Genomic DNA, 22,356 nt, shown 5'->3' with positions numbered 1-22,356 from the left:
GTCTCACCCAGGTGGAACGTCGCTCAGACCCGAGGGCCGCCGAGCACACGCACACAGTCTCGTGGCCCTGAAGGAAATCAGACTGGCATAAAGCCAGCTCTGCCTGGGGACATGTGATTTTGATTAAAATGTAAAAACGATGGCCTGGAGAAAAACGTAATGGACAGAACCTTTTCTCCAAGCTCAGGCTTCAGTAGAACAGCATTGCCTCACCACCCCTGCCCACCTCGTGGGAGGTGGCCCCAGGGACCAGCTGTGGGGACAAGCAGCTCCCAGCCCTCCGCCGTCCGAGGCTCTGAGGCCCGGCTGTGAGGCTGCTCAGAGGGGCTGAGGGCCTGGGAGGGGACGGGAGAGACCGCCCTGCCCTCTGCGCTCTGTGGGGTCCCTCTGAATGGAGCTCCCCCTCCTGCGCGGGATGTCTGGAAAAGGGACTCCCACTCCGGCGACTCTTTCAGGGTTTGCAGCTCCCGTGCTTTTCTCAGCATTTGTAAAAACTAGATCACATTGTTTTGGGGAACAAATGTATATTCCGATGGACAGTCAAGGCTGCAAACGAAACAAAGACCTCAGTGCCCCAGATCTCCACCTCGAGGGCGCCCTTTCCATACCCCTCCTGGCCGGCCAGCCACCTCGCGACTCCTGCTCATCCGCCTGCTGTCCACCGACGTCTGCCCGGCGCCTGGGGACCCCTCCCGGCGCGCAACGGCCACCTTCTCTAGGCGTGGTCTGTAAATGAGTGTCAGGTACCATGCTGTACCCAGGTGGTGATGGTTCTCTCCTTGGTACCCATCTGGGGAACTGGAACTTCAAGACAGCCATGCTTTTATAAGCCTGTTCAGTCTGCTCTCGGCTTGAATCCGGAAAATCAAGTGTTTCTACTATATTGAAATCATAAACAATAATAGATTGTTAGACTGGGAAGTCTGTGGGTAGTTTAAGCCGGTAGTCCTTGTTGGAAAGAGCAAAGAGAGTTCCCTCTGAATCCGTTCCATGGCCTTGGAAGACGAGGACTCGCGTCAGTCTGGCCGGAGAAGGTTGTGAGCCCCGCAGCTGACCTCCCACTCAAAGCAGTGGTAGGCAGGGCACTAGCAGGGCTGCACGTCAGTGCTCCGGGTGTAGCAGGCGATCCTTCGGTGGCAGCCTGCACTGGTTGGACCCGTCTAGTTTTATTTTTCATTGGGAGATTTATGAAGGCCTTGAAGGGAGTTCCTAGGCAAAGTGCACAAGAATTTGCAGTTAGTACATATGAAGACAGATGACAAGAACTGAGAACATTAAACCTTGAAAAGTGTGCTTTCCAATATATCTTCAGTGGCAGGGAAAAATGGCACTCAGGTGCTCTCCACTTCCTTGGAGGACAGACCAGAGGGAAGTGCACCCGTGTGGACGATGACACGGTGACACGACGAACGGCCGGTGGATGAAAGCTGGAGCCCCAGGGTGAAGGCGGTGAGCCCGGTACGGGACAGGAGTTCAGCTTCCCGGTTACCTTCCCCACCATCTCTGGTTATTGTCACTGCTTTCTGTGCTTGGGATTTGACCTCCCGGGCCCGAGTGGAGGCGCCTCTGGAGATCCCGTCCACTCAGCGACCTTGCACAGTCTGTCTCCCGGCGAAGGGTCGAGGCCAGGCAGCAGCCCGTGCGGGCAAACTGCCGGCACCGCCAGCGCCACTGAGCTCAGCTTCGTTGAAATGCAGGTCTGCACTCCAGCTGGCAGGTCAGAAATAAATGCCAAAGGCTGACTCAGTTGGCGTCTACCAGTTTGTAGAAGCAAAACCTGTAAACACCTCTCCTCTCTTCTCTCCCTTAAGGTTTGCTAATCCTTTGATCGGCTTCCCCTGGAGTGCTAGCTGCTCCCATTTCCCTGTGGCTGGAGCTCATCCTTCTAAGGCTGAGTCTTTGAGCTGATCAAGCTGATTGGGAGATAGGAGATAGGAGAGACTGTTTCAGGAAATTACAGGAGAATGTATATTATAGGTCAGTTATCAGGATATGCAGCAATTTCCTTGAAATCTTAAGTAACTGAAATTTCCTTATAACTAACATCCTGAAGTTCAGTTCCGAGGACTTGGCCGTAACTGCGTGTTCAGACGGGGACTGCCCACCCTGTGGCCGGCCCTGTCCCAAGTGCTTTGTAGACGAAACTCATTCACCGCTGCTCTGGGAGGCGGTGCTGGCGCTGAGGGAGCCGAGGCGGAGAGAGTTGAATTAACCGCTCTGCGCCAGACAGGGGGAGGTGGAAGGTCGACTAAGGCCTGGGAAAGCCAGCCCCAGAGTACACCCCGTGCCCCCACTCTGTCGACGCCCCAGAACCAGAAAAAGGCTGGGGGGGCGATCGGACTTGGTGGGAGGTGAAAGCCCTTCGTGTAGCCTGAGCATCGCCAGGACGATACCATGGACCCAGGTCTGGGCAGTGGCGAGGGCCACGGACAGCCAGCGGGCAGGGGCCCGGCCTCCCCCTCCAGCTTCGGGCCTCCCATTCTGCCGGCTTCTGGAAGCTCTTTGTCCTGATGAGGCCATCTGACCGGGACGGCTGACTGAAGCCTGCAGCAGGGGAGGGGCAGGCCCCATGACGGCGGGGAGACCGAAGGGTGACCGCTGCCAGAGCTCCCTGCCGACAGGGTGTCTTTGTAGGAACGGTAGCGTGCTTCCCAGGTCACCCGTTCCAGCAGGGGGTCTGTTGTTGGCGGCATGACCTGTCCGTCCTCGCAAACATGAGAATGTTTGCATGCGCTGAACAGTCCTCGTGATGGCTCGGACTTGATGAGCACCTTTCAAAACCTCTAACTTGATTTCTTTCTCTTATTTTACCCGCCTTGTTTCTGGAAGGTCTGTTTAATTCAGACGTCACTGATCTCTAAGGGTTCTTCCCAGGGTCGCTCAGACTGCAGGGTGCAGGCTTTGCAGATATACATCTATTTAGTACTTCGTCTATAGAAACAAATGCAAGTCAAGGAAAGGTAGAAAAACACTCGCCCATGATCAGGCAGAGGCGTTCATATGTTAGATTTCTTTCTCATCCTCCCCATCCTTGAGCTCTCTCTTCCTCACAACTCTACTTAGGAAAAAACTAACAAAGGAATCTGATGAAACGGGAAATATAAAGTAAACCTGGGGAAGGGAAAAGTGGGAATCATTCAAAGTTGGTCACAGTTTAGAGTGTATTATTGAACCGGCAGTCCACGCAAGGGAGGACTCGGCCACAGGACTTGGAGCTGAGGCTGCTGTGGAGGTCGCTGTGATCTTCCTTCAGCCGCTGCTCCGTTTTCAGTGCTGCCACCCTGACCCCTAGTGGTCACCCAGAAGCAAAACCCAAAACCCGAAACGACCGATCCTTTATTTCACTGGTGACTCCCGCAAACTCTTACAAAAGATTGAACTTGTAAAGAGCTTATACCATGAGAAGCGGAATGAGGTGAAACACTTCTCGGCTAGCGTGTTACAGTGTCCTGCCCTGGAGCCTGCATTAGAGAACAGACGGTACTCCCTTACCTTTGAAGAGGGGACGAAGGGACTCTGGTCTGCTCACCTGAGGACATGCCCCCCAGGCCCAGTGGCCGGGAGCCAGTGGTTTGGGAGCGGGAGCCACTGGTGACACACCGCCCCCCCCCCCCCCCCGATAAGACGCAGGGGCCACACACGGCCTCCGTGCTGTCCTGCCGGGCACGTCCTCTCGGTTCATCGTAAGGAAGCATCAGGCAAATCCAACTGAGGAACATTCTTCAGAAGAACGGGCCGGTGCTCTTCAAAGGGTCAAGTTCATGAAAGACAAAGACTGGAAACTGGTCCACGTGAAAGGAGACCAAGGAGACATGCCGGCTAAGTTCAGGACCCAGGACTGGGTCCTGGCCCAGGAAAAGGACATGAGGGGGGCATCTGACAGAATTCAGATACATCTTTCTTGGTTTTGGTAGTTATTTTGTGGCTATGTAAGGCATTAACACTTAATGAAGCCAGGTGAAGGATATGCAGAAGCTCTTGGTACAATTTTTGGTAATTTTTATCTAAATCTGAAATCATTTCAAAATGAAATGCTTTCAAAAGTTAAAAGCAGTCATTTACTTTGTTCACAATTTCCTAAGTCAGTGGTTCGGCTGGGCGGTTCATGTCTGATTCGCGTGGCTTCTGTGGGGGGTGGCCTGGCTTGGGGGGTCCACTTCAGGGTGACGTTTTCACTCACGGATCTGGTGCCTGGGTGGTCCCTGGCCTCTCCTTCCTGTGGGTGGCAGCTCATCCTGTGGGCCCCTCTGTCTCTGTTTGACTCCTTGCAGCGGGGTCTAAGTGCGACAGCGCTGCTCACGTGGGGACGGGCTCCCGGGAGCGAGTGCCCCGGAGACGGGCCGGGAGCGGTCGGTGCGCGGGTCTGGGCTGGAGAGCCGGCACAGCCTCACCATCTCCGCCCGTTGCCCATGGAAGCAGCGTAGCCTGCCTAGACCCCAGGAGAGAGGACGGAGACCCCACCCACCTCTCGATGGCGGAAGTGTCAGAGAATCTTGGCAGGCTTCAATCCAACCAAGGTCTCGCTGAGTTTGCAGTAGAGCTGGCGTTAGCTGTGAAGAGCATGGGGTTTTGTTGTTGTTTGTCCTTCTGGCAGGCATGAGTTCTGATCCTGGCTTTACCATTTATTTACTAACAGTGTGGTGTCTCCGAGCCCCCGTTCCCTCACCCCTGCAGTGGTGGCCATAACACACGCAGGCTGTAGAGCTGTGGAGAGACTTCAGTGAAGTATGCGTATAAAGTGCAAGATCTAGCTGGCAGTAGCTGTGTGAACCGAGTAATAATTGCTGGTGTTTATCGAATACTTAGCAAGTGCTCAACATATTAATATGCTTTTATGCGAGGTCTCCTTCAGTCACTCCCCTTCCTGGGGCGGGAGGTCCCACGGGAGATGGGTCGGAAAGGGCAGCACCCACCTCCTCTGGCGTGAGCCGCATCTGCCGGTGGGTCTGCTCGGTTTCCCGTGGCCACTTCCGGTTTGCTCATTGCTCACGGCCTCATTGTCAGGGCTGCCACCTTCACACGCACTGATGTCTCTGTTTTGGTCCCCCAGGACCCAGGTGCTGAGGCACACGTGAGGCGTTGACACCACCCGCTCAGCGATTGTTCTCCGTGCCGTCAGCATTGTTTCTGACAGCCTCTCATGTCACCTGTCAGCTCCCGGAGCCCACGACCCCGCGCTGATCAGAGCCACCGCGCGCTGCCTGTTCAGCGGGTGCTCTGCTCTCAGCCTCGCCCGTGCGGGCTGGGGGAGCTCCGCCGTTGGCCGCCCCGGGAACACGACGATCTGCGCTTGGGAGCAATTATCTAATTTGGGGCAATTACTCGTGGGTGTTCTCTAAGGGAACACTTTTGCAGGCTGTGCCTGGATTCTGAAGCAGCAGCTTCCCAGTCTGACCTCAGTCTGTGGTCACGGGAGGGAGGCGGGACCCTTTCTGTCCCCGACATGCTGGTCATTGCCTCACAGCCCGCAAGCGGTCAGCCGCGTTCAAGAGTATTTTCGATGCGGAGACAAATGATAAAATTGGGTTTTGGTAGGAGTCACCTATTTGTTACCGTCCCACTCTCCGCTCTCAAAATTTACTTGCCTTGGAATGGAAGGAACCACTTTAATCCTTCGGGAATTAGAGGACACATTAAATAACACCCAGTGAAGGGGTTTGTGCACTCGTCCGCCTGTCCGTTGGGCTGTGGTCTCTGACTCGGTGGTTGGGAGTGTGGAGGGGCCCTGCCCGGCTGAGGCCTGCCTGCCTGCTGACTGTGTGAGCGGGGGCAGTTGACTCGGCTTCTCTGAGCCTTAGTCTCCTGTGTGTAAAATAGGGTCTGGGGTTGTCCTGGGGTCACCCAGGGACACGCTTTCAATGTAATTAATTCGGATCTTGGCACACAGAAGACATTCAGTGGATGCTGCTTATTTTCTCGCTCTTGGAGGCAGACCTTGTACTATCAATAATGAGTAACCATAACAACATATTTACTTGTTGCTTTTCCTCTGAACAATTCTCCAAGCGTTTTACTCTTTGAGTCTTGTTAGGAAGCCTTGATTCCCCTTCAGTAGCAAACAGATTGCTGCAGATTATGTATTTCTGAAAAGGAGAGGCATTTTGAAAATGTATAACTTCCTTTTCTTTTAAAAATATATTTCAGCAAATAAATTTCAGCTCAGGCAAAGGTTGGGTTATGTAAGAGTGGGTCATGTAAGAGTGGGAGGACAGTGAGGTGGCAGTGGGGGGCTCAGGCTGAGTTCGTGGTGCTCAGAAGAACGAAGGGCGGGTCGCTCAGCTCGCTTGACCGTCGGCTGGGCGCCAAGGGCCACAGCCTGCGCTGCCGGTGTCGTCTGAAATCCAGCCCACGGGGAGGAGGGTTGTGTAGTTTTTTTTTTAAAGATTTTATTTATTTATGTTTAGGGAGGGGAGAGAGAGAGGGAGAGAGAGGGAGAGGGAGAGAAACATCAATGTGCGGTTGCTGGGGGTCATGGCCTGCAACCCAGGCATGTTCCCTGACTGGGAATCGAACCTGCGACACTTTGGTTCACAGCCCACGCTCAGTCCACTGAGCTACGCCAGCCAGGGCAGGATTCTGTGGTTTAACGCTACTTCTAATTATATTCCTAAGTGAGGATGTCTTTTAAAAGAAAATAGGTATTTTTAAATATGCAACTAAATTTGCCTTTGTTTTTCTTCTCTTAGGAAGTCCAGGATATGTTTTTGTAGTGAAATAAAGATCTGGTAGAATAGCAAGTTTTTCCTGATTTTCAACAGCTCAGAGGTCTGAAGGGATCTTTGTTTCCATAGTCTGGTCACACTATTCTGGTTTAGTTTAAGGCTTGTGAAGTCTTTACTTTTCTTGTTGTTTGTTTAAATGGATAGTATCTAGAGCTTCATGTAAGCAGGTGCAGTAATATCTGACTATTCTGGAGTTATTTAAAGAGTTTGCATATATGCATTTTTTTCTGGTAACTGCAAGTAGTCTCTTTAGCTTCCCAAACTTAAAAAAGTTATCTGCTTCGTATTTAATGCACACACTTCTTACACGCAGTAGTCATGAGCACGGCTGGATTATCGTGATGCGCTGATGTTAACTACCAATGGGCTATTGGCTCCACTAAAGGGGCCAAGATTGCTATAAATTTTATAGTTTTTTAAAAGTGCATCTTCTATTTCTGTCAGTTCTAACATTTTAATTCTGACAGCTGTCCTTCCAGGCTCTCTGTTCCTCATCCCATCCAGCATACACTTTGATTTTAGTCTGCTGCTTCTGAAGTCTGTCAACTATAAAATCACATCACCAAGCTAATTTGAATAAATGTGTCTCTTGTGTCAGTGAGAAATATTTTGGCTATTTGGAGATCATTAATTTTTAAAAAAATTTCTAAGTTCTTACTTGAATTTTTCGTAGCTAAGTTGGTTAGTACTTTTACTTTGAGATAGGTAAAGAAAAGGATTTCTTAACTATAGTTTGATGGTGATTCTATCATTGGTTTAGCTGGGTCTACAGGGAAAAGAATAAACCCCAGCAAACTGGGGGTCACTAGTATAGTTCAGCTGTCTGGTCCTCAGACAAGCACTCGCCGTGCCCTCTACAGCAGCACCATGTGGTGAAGTGCCGCTACTAGTTTTTAGGGGTTTGGGGGATGATCCTAACCTGCTACTAAATATAGATCTGTACCCTCAGACTAGTCAAGTTCATAATGTGAAAAGTATAAATTGTAATAATACATTTTGTTGTGAAAATCAGTGCACTGTCAATGTTGCTGTGGATGTGAGGGGGAGGGGGAGTGCTCGGAGGGGAGGCTGAGAACACAGCAGAGGTGGTTGAGCCTGGAGTGGTACTTCCAGAGAGCGCACTGAAGGGGTTGGGAAGGAGAGGAGGGCGGGAGAAAGCTCGGGAGAAAGGACCGGAGCATCATCGTGAGGCTTAGAGAGGAGAGCCTTACAGCTTCAGCAGGGACGAGGAAAACAGCACAGGCAGGCGGACTCAGTCCCGATGGCGTGTGCCAGGCACTCGGCCTGTGGGGCTTCACTGGCGTCTGGCTGCTGTGATGTGGGTGGAGGGGGCGTGGGGCAAGGTGGCGGGTCGTCTTCTCTCGGTCGGCAAGTTTTGGCTGCCGTGGGCAGCAGTTAGCGGGTGAGGATGCAACTTTACGAAAGCAAAATTTCCTTAATTGTAACCCCAGTTTTTGATCTACAGAAGTCTTCTTTTTTCTACTTGGTAACAGTAATCAAAACCAGTGTGGGGCCATTGCTTGTGGTGATGGACTGTGTCAGTCTATTCTTGTCTTCTGGCCTGATTATACTTACTTCCAGCTGCTTTGTTTTCTTAAAGAATTGACGGAGCAAACCCAGAGCCTCCAACCAAATATTTTGTGTTAGTCCTTTCCCCGTCCACCCTCACATCATATTTTCAGTGGCCATGAGAGATGACATTAGCAAGTCACGGTGGGAGGGCACTCTCAGTACCTAGTCCTGCTCCTCACTTCTGATTCTGGGGACAGAGACAGGGCGGTTTGTCAGAGCGCCTTTGCGTGATGTACCTGCTGCAGCTCCGCTTCCGAAAGGCAGGCAGGCCCGCTTGTGACCGGGGTGAAGAGGGCGCATCTCACAGACCCCGGGCTTCTGGGGGACGGCAGCTCACAGTTGGTTCCGACTCGGGAGGCCTTTCTTCTCGTGTGCAATAACTCGCACGGCGAAGAAACAGCATGTTCTGTGGCAGCCTCTTTTCTGGTTCTCTTATCTCGCGTGTGTAAGATTCCCTCTCTCTTGAATTTAGTATCTAAGCATCTCTTCAGAAGGAGTCGTGAAGTCAGAGTTCAGCTGCAGTGTGGCTCCTTAATAGGCTATTTAACTCGTTTATTCCTAAAGAAATGCTGCTCTGCCCCGAGGAGGGAAAAAAGGGAAAGCAAGTCTGGCAGATAGGCCCTAACTACCATCTCCAGTTGTTCACATGCTGCCTGTGAGCGAGAGATCAAACAAACAACACACAGTGAGGACAGTGGTGGAAATCCAGCGTGACGGCGGCAGCTCCCCGCGTGCGGTCCGTCCTGGGGATGGCGGCACTGCTGGTGCCGGGCTCTGCTGTGCCGTCTGCCGCTGCCGGCTGGACCGCGCCACCCAGATGTGCAGCCCGGAGTCACAGCCCCGGAGTCTCAGGCGTCACTTTGGACTTCTGCATCCCTCCCTCTTGACCTCAGAACTCGACTCTTGCAATCCTTAGACCATACAAGTAATTTAGAAATGGATTGAAGGAAAATGATTTATTGTAAAAGCAGTAATTTTATATGAACACTCATTAAATAGCATCTAAAATTTGCAGCAAGTCTCTCAGAGAAAGAAAATACCTTTTTAAAAAAACTAATGACTTGTTTAAGTATTATTGTCTGTGAAAATGGTGTGTGAGTGTCTTGGGAAACTACTTAATGAAATACAGTATGTGGCAGTGCTGATTTTGGCTCTTCTTTTTAATTGCAGGGTTTGAACATAATCTTTCACGTGGCCTTGGCTCTTCTAAAGGTAAGTCTCTTTTTATTTTGAAGGCACCAGACTCTCTGACCTCTGTGCCCTTGGACCTGGCGGGATTCAGCTCCCAGCCTCTGGCTCATTTTAGATTCTTAAACCCACGAGGAGGACTTCTTGGAGGACCTCCGATTCTGTCCTGCCCTCCTGTTACAGAACAAACAAGGGGGGCCTGGGACGATATACTATTACTGAAAGAAGCCCCCAGGTCCGTTATGTCCACCGATAGAGGAAAGACATCTCTCAATGCCAAAGATTTGTGAAAAGGAAAGGAAACGTTTATTTAATGCTATACAAACTTAAAGTAGGGACCTAATGTCTTCACCAAAAATCCTAAAGTCCCTTAAAGCACCCACAAACAGACACAGTCCTTCCTTCCTTCTCTCTTTGCCCAGTCCAGAGTACCGTATCTCCTAAAGCTGCAGGGGTCCCTACTCTGGCAAATGCACGTGGTCCTCTCTCCCCAGACCACAGGAGTCTCCACTCCATCAAGGCCGTGTGGTTCTCTCCCTCAGGGCCGAGAGAGTCTTCACTCTGCTAAAGCTGTGTGGTTCTCTCTTGCAGGGCTGCGCATGGTTCTCCCCCTTCAGGGCTGCGCATAATTCTCCCCCTCCAGTGGCTGCCACATCTCGGTTTAAATCCCAGCGCCGACCTTCCTCTGCAGCCCCATTTCCGGCTCCTCCCACAATTGGCTACAGCTGCCAGATTCTGGGCAGGTGTGGCTCTGTGGTGTGGAGCCAATTATCTCCAAGCTCTTCTGGGCCCTATTACAAATCCCTGTTTGGGGCTCCCCTCTTGGCTGCACCCTGTTACACTGCCATCCTCTTTTGTTATTGTTTATTTAGAATTTGTTTCTTTGTTTTTTTTGTAATCTACCATAGCACTCATTCCAATAACTTTAAAAAAAGGTTTTCATTCATATGAGTTAGATGATACAAGAAAAAAAGTTAAAACCTGTTTGTCAAAATGATGCCAGTTTTTTTCTTAAAATACTTCTTACCGTAACAGCATCCCTGGAGGTACCTAAACGTATCATCCAATTATTAGAAAGCTTCTATAATACACTGACTAAAAACGAAACTGCTACATTTCAATTTGCAGTTCTTTCTCTGATAGCTAGAAATTTATAAGACACTTTAGAATTCAGTTATAATTACCTTGTTGGCTTTTATATCAACATATCAGTGCAGCTTTAACAGTGCGGTAATAGCTAGACATTTGCTGAAGAATTGGTAAAAATAACTCAGTCGGTTTTTGTCCTTCAGTCAGAGATGACAGTCTGTTATGGAAGGCAGTGATTGCCTTGTTGGTTAAAAGCTGCAGGCTCACCTTCCCCCGTAAAGCGCAGTGGGTAAAATTTTGGCCACTGGACCCAGATTTGGTTCTGACTTCAGCCCCAGTGTACAACCTTGAGCAAATCACTTCAAGTACTCGGGCCCTGAGTGTTGAGACAGTAGCAGCCGAGTTGGGGGATTGTTGTAAGAACGGGATAAGGTGCTACGTGAAGGCTCTAGCATAGCACCTAGAGAACCGCACTGCCCAGTAAGTGTCAGCGGTCGTTGCTGTGGGGACAGCTGTGGTCACAAGGTGGCTCAGAATTCGTGTCCGGGTTCCTGTCATGCCGGTGAGTGTCCCAAGAGGTGCGGCCTGGCACCTGCAGAGAGCCCCCCGGTGCTCTGGGAGAGCTTCCGCTGACCAGCGGGTGCCGTGGCCGGAGAAGGCGGGGCAGCGCCTGGGCCATGCCACCCCGCCAGCGGGCAAGGCTCCTCGCCGCTCAGTCTGCGGGACGCCTGTGCTTCGGGAAGTTCCTTGGACGTACTTGAAGTTGTCCCTTCATCATTGTGAGTTCAGGGATGAATGATTCTTACGGCAGAGTTACTTTAGAAGTTAGGAAAACATTTAAAATCCCTTCAGTGGAATAGCAAACGTACTTGCATGTCTCTTTTAATGAAGTTATGGGTTAGTCTACCTCTATTTGTTTTCTCATCATTAAAACAGATGAAAACAAATAATTTTTAAGTTGTTTTCCTTATAGGGCTGGAATAAGCCTTTTAGAATACCCACGTAGTAAAAGAATTATGTAATTCAGAGCAAAAAGCACATTGAACTGTAAAGGAAGTGTGAGGCAGTTCGACAAAGTTCTGATGTTTCCCAATCATGTCCAATTTTTTAAAAATCTCGGATGTCACATCTTTCCCGGGATGTCTTCCCCCAATTTTGGGGGTGACCTTTCTTTACTGGCACCCTCAGCACATGCGTGTTCTGTCTTTTGTGGGTAACCCTCTGGGTGTTGGACCTGGACTCTGTGTCAGCCAACATGTATCCGTCTGGTAAACTGCCTTTCTGATCCACAGGGTTTTAGGCCCGATTGTGTTGGCCATGTGAACCCAGACATGACCTGTGCAGAGGAAGCTCCGGCCACGGGGCAGGAGGGCTGTTTTATCTTCTCCAGTAACCCTTGGATACTCATCTCATACCATGCTGGGAATTTGACTAGAGGAGGTGTGAACAGGAGAGCTTCTCACTGCTGCTGGCCTGTGTTTACACCCCTTTCCTGCGTGAATGGGACCGGCCCCCCATGCAGTGCAGATGGGCCGGACCGGAGGCTGTTGACCGGCCTGAGCGAGTGCTCCAAACCCGTGTGGCGTGACCGACTGAGCCCCTGACCTCGTGTGCCGGATGGAAGGCTGTGTATTTGTTTCTGTGGAATAGCAAACGTGGGGACAGTTCGAAGTGCTCATGCACCCAGTCTAAGCGATTTTCAACATAGCGGCCCAGGGACTCCGGGCTCCTCTGAATGAGGAGGTTTCCTGGGACGAGGGGAATCCGGAAGGGAAGTCACGTTTCCTGAGCAGCCGCCCTGGGCTGCGTGCTGCACAGGGGGCTCTCCGGCCCGCACGCAGTGTCCGGGCGTTATTCGCAGGAGAACCCTGTGGTGTGTAAGCGGGAGAACACCGTCAGATTCTCTCCCCAGCTGAGAATGGGCGGGCCCGGGCCCCAGGTTGCCTAAAGTCTTTTGGCTTAGTCATGACAAAGCTGGTTTTGTGGTATTTTTAAAGAGCACAGACACAGGTGACTCTCTCTGATGCTCAGAATGGTTTCAAGACACCTCCTTTCCCAACGGGAGCCGCTTTCTGTGGGGTTAGAAGTAGTCTTCCAGGTGGCTAGAAGCCTGTTGAGCTACGGACTCACTGTCGCTGGTAGCATCGGCCAGCCATTCAGGATGTCGGCACTGTCCACCAGGTAGGTCAGCGACAGGCCCCCAAACCTAATTCGTTTGCTTTGTGCAGCATCCAGTGGCTGTAGCTCAGTGCACTGTGACCCCGACCCTGACCCCGGCTGCGACCTCGGCCCTGGATGCCGCTGCCAAATCCTCCTCGGATGCCCGCCGCAGCCTCTCATTCCAGGGCGCCCGGAGCCTCCCGGCCCTCCTACAGCACCGGCGTCATCCACCATTTGGTGTTTCTTGGGAAAAAAAGAGACACAGAGCTTTCTTAACCTTTCATATCCTGCTTAGTGTCTCCCTGTATGTGCCATAATTTAACCAATTTTAATTTTTATGAACATTTAAGGTGTTTCCCGATGTTCCCATTTAACAAACTACATACTTATCTGATACTGTCTTTTGGATAAATTTCTAGGAATGTAATTGCTGAGTCAGAGTGTAATCACATTTTAATTATTGATGCATTTTGCAAAATTGCTTTCTGCTAGCAGTATGAGTGCATTTTCCCCATACCCTTGAAAAAGCAGAATTTCTAAGTATGTGCTTTTCAACCCTCTCCACTGTGATGTTTTACCTCATCGTTCTGTGGAAGATTTTATCTTTCTGTATGCTTCATTTGCCTTTGCTCACTCCTTTCTTCCCTAGTCGTGAACTTGGAGTCCACAGAGCTCCAGCCTCCAGGAACTCACTCGATGCTTCTCCCTTGATGATCCTGTTCATTCCCCTGATTTTATCTCTCAATGTCCAATCTTATCTTCACGGTTAGCCCAGACCCAAATATTTGGCAGTGGACCTCACATGCCTGCTTGGGTGTTTCAGAGGCACATCAAACCCAGAAGTCAAAACCGAAATAACGTGCCCCCCCAAGCCCGCTGCTCCCCCCACCCCCATGACCCTCACTGCAGCGAAGGTACCCCCTGCCTGGCTGCTTGAAGTGGAAGCCTAGAGGCCATCCTTGCCCGTCCTCTTCCTAAATCTCTGACCCCTGCTAAGTGGTTTCTCTCCTTGACGGTTCACAGACTCTTCCCGAGTGAGTAGTCAGGGCTCCGAACTCTCTGACCTGGACTGTTGCCGTGACCTCGTTTGGTAACTGATGCTGAGCACCTGCCAGGTGGTAGGCAGTCTTCTAGGCGTCGGAGAGGGGGTGCTAATGAGGAGAGGCCCCACGTTCATGGAGCTTTTGTTCCGACGAGTGAAAGGCAGTGCTAGAACAAATACAAGATTCTAGTGATGCTGTTTTTTACGGTCACCAAGAGAGTGACCTTGGTGCAGAGTGGAGAAGGGTCCCCCTTTTTGCATTAGCTTGTCAGTCAAAGTGCTCTAAGGGGTGATACCTGAGCTGAGAATGGAATGGAAAGCAGTAGCCAGCTCTGCCGCAGTCTGGAGAATTAGCTTCTGGGCAGAAGTGTAAAGGCCGAAGAGGGTTTTCTGCGCTGGCAGGAGGCCGGAGGCGGGAGGCAGGAGGCCTGCGCCCGGAGTGTGGGAGGCGGAGAGGTCGGCGTCTGGGATGCGGGTGCTGGCAGTGGGGCTCGGAGAAGTGATGTCTGCGCCCCTCCATCTGCTCGTGACTGTTGTCCAGTTCATTCCCACGTGGCCATGCACTTGACCTTCTAAAACAAATGTTATTATTTACTGTTCCACAGATACTCACTGAGCACCGATTCGGAGACAGACTCGGTCAGTGCACTGCAATAACAAAAACACTTGCCTCCGTGAAGCTGTGTCTGGCAGTGGACAGTTATGACCCAGAGCCCTAACAGACACTCAGACACAGTGAATGCGAAGCAGTCGTGCTGTGGGAGAAGGAAAGGTGCGGCAGGGTCCCGGCGTTGTGGTGGGTTTTGCCGTGTTACTAGGGAGCCAGGTCTGGCCGGTGGGAGGGGCCCGGAGAAAGACCCGAAGGCAGTGAGGGAGCGGGTGGTGCTGACGCACACAAGGCCATTCGGCGGTGGAAGCGGCCTGTGGAGGCTTGTGCTCGGAGTATAGCTGAGGCCGGAGCAGGGAGGGGCCGCAGGAGGTGGGTCAGGGAGTGACTCCACTTGCCTAAAACCCTTCAGTGGCCTCCCACTGCTCCTGGGATGAACTTCACCATTTTGAACGTAGCGCACGAGGTTTTCATGGTCTGGCCAAGCCTAGCCCTCTCCTCATCTCCCCCTCTCCCCCACCACTGCACTCTCTCAATCAGGTCATCATAATTGCTTCTCTCCATGACCCTAGGGCAGGAGTCCCTCCTGTCCCAACAGGACAAATAGGCAATGGAAACAGTGAGGGTTCCGATGTCTCTGCGCCCTTGCTAGCCACTGCTCTGACCCTTTGGATTATGGCCATCTGGTGGGCGTCAAGCAGAATCTCCTTGTGGTCCCTTTCGCGTTTCACGGATGGCGGCTGATGCTGAGCGTCCTTTCGTGTGCTCTTTGTAGCTCTTCTTTGGAGATCCATCTATTAGGATCTTTTGCCCAATTTTTAACTGGGTTATCTGGGGTTTCTATTGTTGACTTGTAAGGGTTCTTTCTACAGTCTCCTGGGTTTGCAGTGACTGGCGCATGCAAGTAGTTTTGAGCTTCCGTGGAGGAACGCCTGGTGCCCTGCTGGTGGCAGCACAGCGCTGCTGCTCTGGGAACGGAAGCCGCGGCTCCGGCACTGCGGTTCTGAGACTCGGCTATGGCTTTGTGTGGCTTTCCCCTTCCGACGTAATTTGAGTGTCTAGAACTTTCTTCTCGTGGATCTCCAGTTTGCACATATAAAGGGTAGGGAAGAGTGGATTTACAGTTGTGAGTACATGAAACACAGAGTTTATTCTTGTATTATTATTTCATTACTGTATTATTTTCCATATGCGCAACTGTAAACCTACTTTTGTCCACCCTGTACACAGGCGTGCACATGCACACACACACACACGCACACTCTATGTGCTACGTACAACCACCTCAGTCCTGTCAAGAAGAGTAAGAGTCATCATGTAATTAGACTATTTGTTGTCTAAATGCTTGCTTGGCTCAATAGTATCTTTGTATCTTACAAAAAAGAGTTTGTAGAGCAACATAATAAAATTATGAACAAAAGAATAGTCTATGACAGTTTAAAAAATACCAGCAAATTATTTTCAATCCCACTTAAAGGGCCTGTTAGCACCAACTGCCCTTGAAAATGAACAAGCCGTGTGTTCTAAGTAGGTGAAATGTTACCGTGTGCGTGTGTGCGTGTGTTTGTGCATGTGAGGGGGTGTGGGCAGTGCACACGCCTCCGTACTGCCGCTGTTCTGACCAGGGGTCTCTAGATACTCAGGAGATACGTCGGATCCATATTTTAAAAATCTGACAGCTCTTATCAGTAGTTAGGTAATTGTATAGCATTTATCACCTGTGATGAACGCTCAGATGCATTTCAAAAATAGTTAATAAATCAAATTAATAGTAACATATCTACCAGTGAATTGCTCAGCACTTCAAACATGGCTGGTGCGGTGCTAAGCCCTTGGAAAGTGACCTTTGTGACCTTCGGTGTTTTCCTTGGTTTTTGTTGCAGTGACCGTTTAGCCATTTCTGAGCGTGTTGTTCAAAGTACGTCCACGTCATTGTGCCATCGTCACTCCCAGCCCTCTCTAGGGCCTTTTCGTCTTCCCGAGTTGCAGCTCTGAGCCCGCAACGCAGTTACTCCCCATCCCCCTCCCCCCCCGTCATCATTCTACCCTCTGCTTCTGTGAGTTTGACAAGACTTTTTCTACAAGTTTCTCTGACCTTGAGTTTTGACAGTGGCCCTATAAAGGCGGGATGAGTGTACATCTCCCTTTTACGGATGAGGAAGCGAAGGCTTTGAGAAGGTGACTTGGCTGAAGTCATTCAGTTTCACGGACACACCAGACTCAGAACTGGGCCCATCTTACTCTAGAGCCAACGTCCTCAACCACTAAACTGTGTGTGTGAGTGTGAAACCCGACGGCCACCCTGTGGAGAAGGGAGGGCTGTGCCCCCTCGACACCTGGTTCCAGTAGCTGGCACTCACAGCTCTGTGCTCGCCCACGGTGCAGAGCAGGAGACCCTCACACGGCAGTGAAACCAGCCTCCGAGTCACCAGTCCATGTTGACGCTGTGCTGTGCAGGAAAAGGAGGTCTTTTATCCAAGGTTTTGGAAGACTGTGTAGGGGAGGAAAATGTTCTCCTTAACCCTCTTAGGGTCCCTGGCCAGGTAGATCTAGAATTAAGGTGACAAGAAAAGACACATTACTGGGAAAAGAGCATACAATTTATTTAATATATTTTCTGTGACATGGAAGCCTTCAAGAGGAAACGCAGACCTGAAGAACTGGTTCGGCGTGGTTTCAATGGCAGGTTTGGTGAGGAGTGGACAGTTGTGCAAACACAGGACAGGACAGAGGGGCACGAGCTAAATGTAATAAACTGGGAAAACTTTGCAAGGCCTGTTGGCTTGTGTCTTCTCAGCCTCTGCGTGTCTTGCAGATGAGGGTGTTTCCTTCCTTCAGGCAGAGGGAGGGCCCACTCACAAGAGGGTCTTAGGACCCGCCTCAGGGGAGAAGGGCGAGCAGGGGACGGAGAGACCCCTCCACTTCTGTCATTGACTCCCGCAGCCTCAACTGTTCAGTATGCCCGGGTGCCATATTCTGGGGTAGTGCGTCCTGAACCCTGTCAACCGCCCATTCACAGACGGTCGTCCCAGTTTTGGAAAGTCACTGGTTGAGTAGGACAGAAGCAGAGCCAGAGCAACCAGGAGCTGTGGCTGTGTCAGCAGATAATTGAGTTTAGGCTAATGAAAACAAACTCACTATCAAGAATGATCATGGAACTTGAATATTCTCCGCTCTTGACTGGCCAGAATAAGATTTGATTCCCGAGTTCTGCCTGTCCATTTCTTCTTTCACAGCCATGAATGTGTATGAAGTCATCCCTGAGTCCTGATTAATGCCCTTTTCAAACTTTATTTCACTCCAACCAATCACTGTGTGCGTGCTGACCACAGGGCGATGCTATCAGGAGACTTTTCTCAGAGGATGTCACTGCCCAATACGTTTTTATGACCCTTTTTATCTGCAAGGATGGCTAGTAATGCTTTTCAGCACAAAATAGACTCATTTTGTTCATTCAAGTGCTGACAGGGTTGAGGACTCACTGAGGGATCGATGGATATTATCACAGTGGTATCACCAGTCAGAGGGCATTCAGCTGAAGTGTATAGAAATTCATTTGATACTTGGTTTATGCAGGTTGAAATATGCACCTTTTTACTGGAAATACAATAACCCCAAGCCCCATAGCCTTGCTCTTTTTTTCTCCTTTTTTTCTTTCCCTTGACCAAGGAGATCTGATTGGGGCAAAGCCAAATAAATTTAGAACAAAACTTTTCCCTGTGGCCTATGTAACCTTGATTCATTGGGGTATAGGCGAAGCTACTATTTAAAAAGAGAGGCAGCACGGGAAAGGGAACCCGTAGAGAATAAAGTGGTTTAAATAAGATGGTTTGTTTGTCTCACACTGCAGTCCACAAGGGGGAGGGCTGGCCCCAAAGCAGGCAGCTCAGCGCCGTGAGAGTGAGCACTCAGGGGCTTCGGTTCCGTAAGTGCTCGCTTCACTGTCTCCTAGGATGTCGTCTTCATGCGCGTGGCTAAAACCAGGTCAGTGCCACATCCAAGTTCTAATTCAGAGGAAGCAGGCATTATAAGCAAAAATTGAATATATTGCTTTGCTCACATTCCATGGACAAAAATGTTGTCCAAGGCCACACTTACCTGCAGGTCGGCTGGGAAATACAGTGCCCCGGAAGAACTCTGTGTCTGTGGAAGCGGGGCAGTCTCTCAGAGAACGGTGCCGGTCACCCTCGTGTGCCCCTCGGCCATTCAGCATCTGTGATCACCTTTATTCCTGCACACAGACACTTCCTCCCTCCCAAGGGAGACATCAAAGGCCCCAGTCAGTGACCTCATCTGCTCAAAGTCAAGGGTGTCCGGACGACGCACAGTCCTGTGTCTCGGGTCTGGGATGGGTCCTCACAGTCCCCTGGCCAGGTATCTGCTCATGTCCCATCCCATGCACAGAAGTGCAGGGAAGCGTATGGTGGGTGTACAAGCCCCCGTTCGGAAAAGGGGGGAATGGGAAACACTTCCCAGTCAGCGGTCCGTAGGCGTTCACGGGAGCCCTGCTCCAGCAGTAGAGAACATTGTTTGGTCTGCCCATCTGGCTGCCCCTCGGCTCAGAGCTCTAGGAGCCACTCTGCTACCCACTGTCCTTCGTGGTGGCACCTGGAGTCCGTGCCAGAGTGTACACCCTCCGTGGGAGCTGTGTGGCGTTCAGAGCTGCCTCTTGTTTGTGGAGAGTTAAAAGCCTGAGAGTAGTTTCAGTGATCAAACAAATAGAGGTTTTTGTAGGCAAACCTTTTGATCTCTTTTGGGAATTAGTTCCCTTCATATCTGTGTGAGCCTTGGTTTTTAGCTTCCAGTTAGTTCATTATGAGTGAACAGACCCAAAGGTTTCTTCTAAACTTCTGAAGCCTTCTTATTGTATTTGCTTGTCTGTTTTCAGTGGCCCGTTCTCTTCCTTCCCCACCTAATAGTGGTTGCCCTGAGACCAGCCACCGAGTGGGTGGGAAGGTGACACTCTTGATTTGATCTTTGCCTCTGGGCCGGCTCTATATTTTGGCTGAGATGTCTTAGAGATGCTTGTGAAAGAATATAGAAGCTATTTATCCTGTTGTTTGGGGAACAAGCTAGATTTTTCAGCTCTGTGGCCTCACATCACTGTACTTGATCAGTGTAGGTTATAGACCATTTTCCGATCACTTTCTTTAGAGTGACACGTGTCACAGACACATCCATGGTCTCCCTGTGACGTTATCACAGGAGACAGTTTCACCAGTGTTGTGACATGGCATAAAACGGATCGCCAGTGTTCCAGCCTGTGGGATTGGTTTTCTTGCCTTATCTCTCACTCAACCACAAAGCCAAGAAACTTATTTTAAGTTTCATTTTTGCAGTCCCTCACTTCTGGGTACCAATTTCTGTACTGGAGGGTAGACTGAGCTGCCATATCAACCCAAAATACAGTAGCTTAAATAAGAAGGAATGTTGTTTTTTTTTCTGTGACAGACTGTAGAGTTGGACCTGTGGCCCAGGCCTGTGTGCAGCTCAGCTCCATGAGGTGTTCCAGGGACCTAAGTTCCTTCCATGCAGTTGTCCTACAGCAGGGTTTTTCCAGCTCAGTGCTGGCGACACTTCGGGCCAGCTGGTTCCCGGCTGTAGGTGGCCGGCCCGTGCAGTGTGGGGTGTGCAGCGGTGTCCCTGACGCCTGCTAGCCAGCGGCCAGCAGCACTGCATTAGCTGAAACAAGTGAAAATGTCTCCAGACATTACTGGATGTTCCCTGGACACGGGGGGACAAAATTACCCATGGTTGTTAAACATCACTTAGAATCATTTTAATTTAATGTGGGCAAAGCAGATTTTGATCCATCACAAAGAGAAAAACTGACTAATCAAAATAGGCCAGATGTCATAATTAGCAATGCTATTAATACAGTAATTATAGCTATTCCATATATTTAAAAGTTAAGGAGAGAAACTTAAGACATAAAAAGGTATAAATTAAATTTTAGTAGATAAAAGTACAATGTTTGACAATGTTTAATAGAACTAAAAAATATATTGAATGGGATTAATGGCAGATGAGATATTGCAGAAGAAAAAATTAACAAACTTGAAGACATAGCAATCGAAACTATTCAAAATTAAATATAAACAAAAAAAGAATTTTGAAACAGAAAGAAAGAAATGAGTTGTAACACACTTATGAAGGCCTCCTGGACTTGTAATTGGGATCCTAAAGAAGACGCAAGGAGGAAAGGGGGAAACATGAGAAGAAATAATGCTGATGTTTCTCCAAATTTGATGAGAGCTGTAAGCTGACAGATCTAAAAATTTAGTGAAGTCCAAGCAAAAGAAACATGAAGAAAACTATATGAAGGCATGTCATAATCAAATTGCTCAGAACTAGTGATGAAGAGAAAAATCTTTAAAGTCTTAAGAGCAGCCAGAGACACACAACACACATGGAAGAACAAAGGTGAATGTTACGGCGGATTTCTCTGTATGAACAGTGTGAGTAACAGAACAGTGGGATGACATCCCTGAAGCACTAATCCCCCCTGAAAGTGAAACTTGCATTTAAAAATAAGAGAGGCCCCAGCTGGGTAGCTCAGTTGGTTGGAGTGCTGTCCCGTACACCAGAAAGGTGGTGGGTTCGGTCCCTGGGGAAGGCACATATCCAGGTTGCAAGTTTGATCCCTGGTTGGGGCGCATAGGGAGGCAGCCAATTGGTGTTTCTCTCTCTCCCCTTTCCTCTCTCTCTCTGACATCAGTGAGCATATCCTGGGGTGAGGATTAAAAAAGTTTTAAAAACTAAAGGGAAATACTTTTATAAGCATTAAAACTTGAAAGAATTCATCACTGGCAGATACGAATTACTAACAACGTTAAAGGAAATTCTCTGACTGAAAGAAAATGATACTTGATAGAAACAGGAATCGGTCTGTACAAAGGAATGTGGGTCACTGCAAATGGGAACTTGATGGATGGACACGTAACTTTCCTTGTCATTTAAATGTCTCTAAAATATAATTCACCGTTTCAGCAAAAAGATGAGTGTGCATTGGGGGGTTTATGATGTGCGTATAAGAGAGCTGTGTGGCAATAGTAGAACAAAAGGAGGGAGTGGTGGTGTACCGTCGTAAGGCACGTCTGCCGTACGTGCTGTGTAGAATGCCCTGGGAGTGGACTGTGAGAGGGCGAAGCCACCCTGCAGCAGCTGCTTTAGTGACAGAGCAAAGTGTTGTGGCCAATAAGCCAACAAAGGAAATCCATGAAAATCATAAAAAAACTATTCAGTGTAAAAGAAGTAGGAAAAAGGAAAAAATACATCAAACAAATACAAAACACACATCAAGATGATGAACACTTACGCACCGAATAAGACTCCAAAGCAGACTGACCAGGAAAAAAGGTGGAAAGATACTAATTACCAATAACAGGAATGAGAAAGATAGCATGACTGTAGGTTCTAAACATTAACAAAGATAATGAGAGAATATTATGAACAATTTTGTGACAATACATTCGACAACTTAGATGAAATGGATAAAGCTGTTGAAAAGCACAAACCACCAAAACTCACCCAAGAAGAAAGAGATTACCTGAATGGCCCTGTGTGTGTTCAATAGTACCCTTTTTTTAATACCTTTAATTTCGCAACTTGAAATTTTTAGTCACTGTAGGAAATGGAAGCATGGTCACATCAGTGCTAAATTCCAACCACTGAACAAAGTGTCAGTTACTCTTGTGAGTTAAGCAGAGAAGCTGCTGAGAACAACGGCACGAGAATACAAGGACAGACGGGGTGGGAGAACAGACGGAGTGTCAGAGCGAGCGCCCTCACCGTGTGTCTCCCCCGCGGCCCCGACTCTCTCACTAGACCCACCGGGAAAGGGCGTTGCGGCGGGGGCACTGCTCTGCCCTGCCTTAGCTCTGGGCTCTTCAGGCCCCCACTGCTCCGCCATCCCTTCGGTGGGTTCCGCCTCCTCCTCAGCTTTTAGGAATAGATAAGTCTTGGGGGCTTCTGCG

At 49.6% G+C, this 22,356-nt stretch overlaps 1 protein-coding gene and 1 long non-coding RNA gene across 5 annotated transcripts in view; one reads left to right on the top strand and one right to left on the bottom strand.

The window, feature by feature from the left end:
* Positions 1-22,356, top strand: part of RABGAP1L (RAB GTPase activating protein 1 like) — a 454,513-nt gene that overhangs the window by 312,815 nt on the left and 119,342 nt on the right. For all 4 annotated transcript variants that reach the window (XM_028530695.2, XM_036015478.1, XM_036015477.1 and 1 more), the window contains one exon: positions 9,465-9,506. In XM_028530695.2, the coding sequence (XP_028386496.1) occupies positions 9,465-9,506 (42 nt within the window). The remainder of the gene's footprint in view (positions 1-9,464; positions 9,507-22,356) is intronic.
* On the bottom strand, positions 466-17,390 carry LOC118498185. The gene is made up of 3 exons (XR_004900707.1): positions 16,759-17,390; positions 14,775-14,778; positions 466-477 (listed from the first exon to the last, which is right to left on the bottom strand). It is a non-coding gene; the product is annotated as an uncharacterized LOC118498185 (long non-coding RNA).

The sequence above is a fragment of the Phyllostomus discolor genome, chromosome 14 (genome assembly GCF_004126475.2).
Source record: "Phyllostomus discolor isolate MPI-MPIP mPhyDis1 chromosome 14, mPhyDis1.pri.v3, whole genome shotgun sequence".
NCBI classification, from domain to species: domain Eukaryota; kingdom Metazoa; phylum Chordata; class Mammalia; order Chiroptera; family Phyllostomidae; genus Phyllostomus; species Phyllostomus discolor.
The sequence above is the reverse complement of the archived record's forward strand: the minus strand, read 5'-3'. Positions and strand labels throughout refer to the sequence as shown.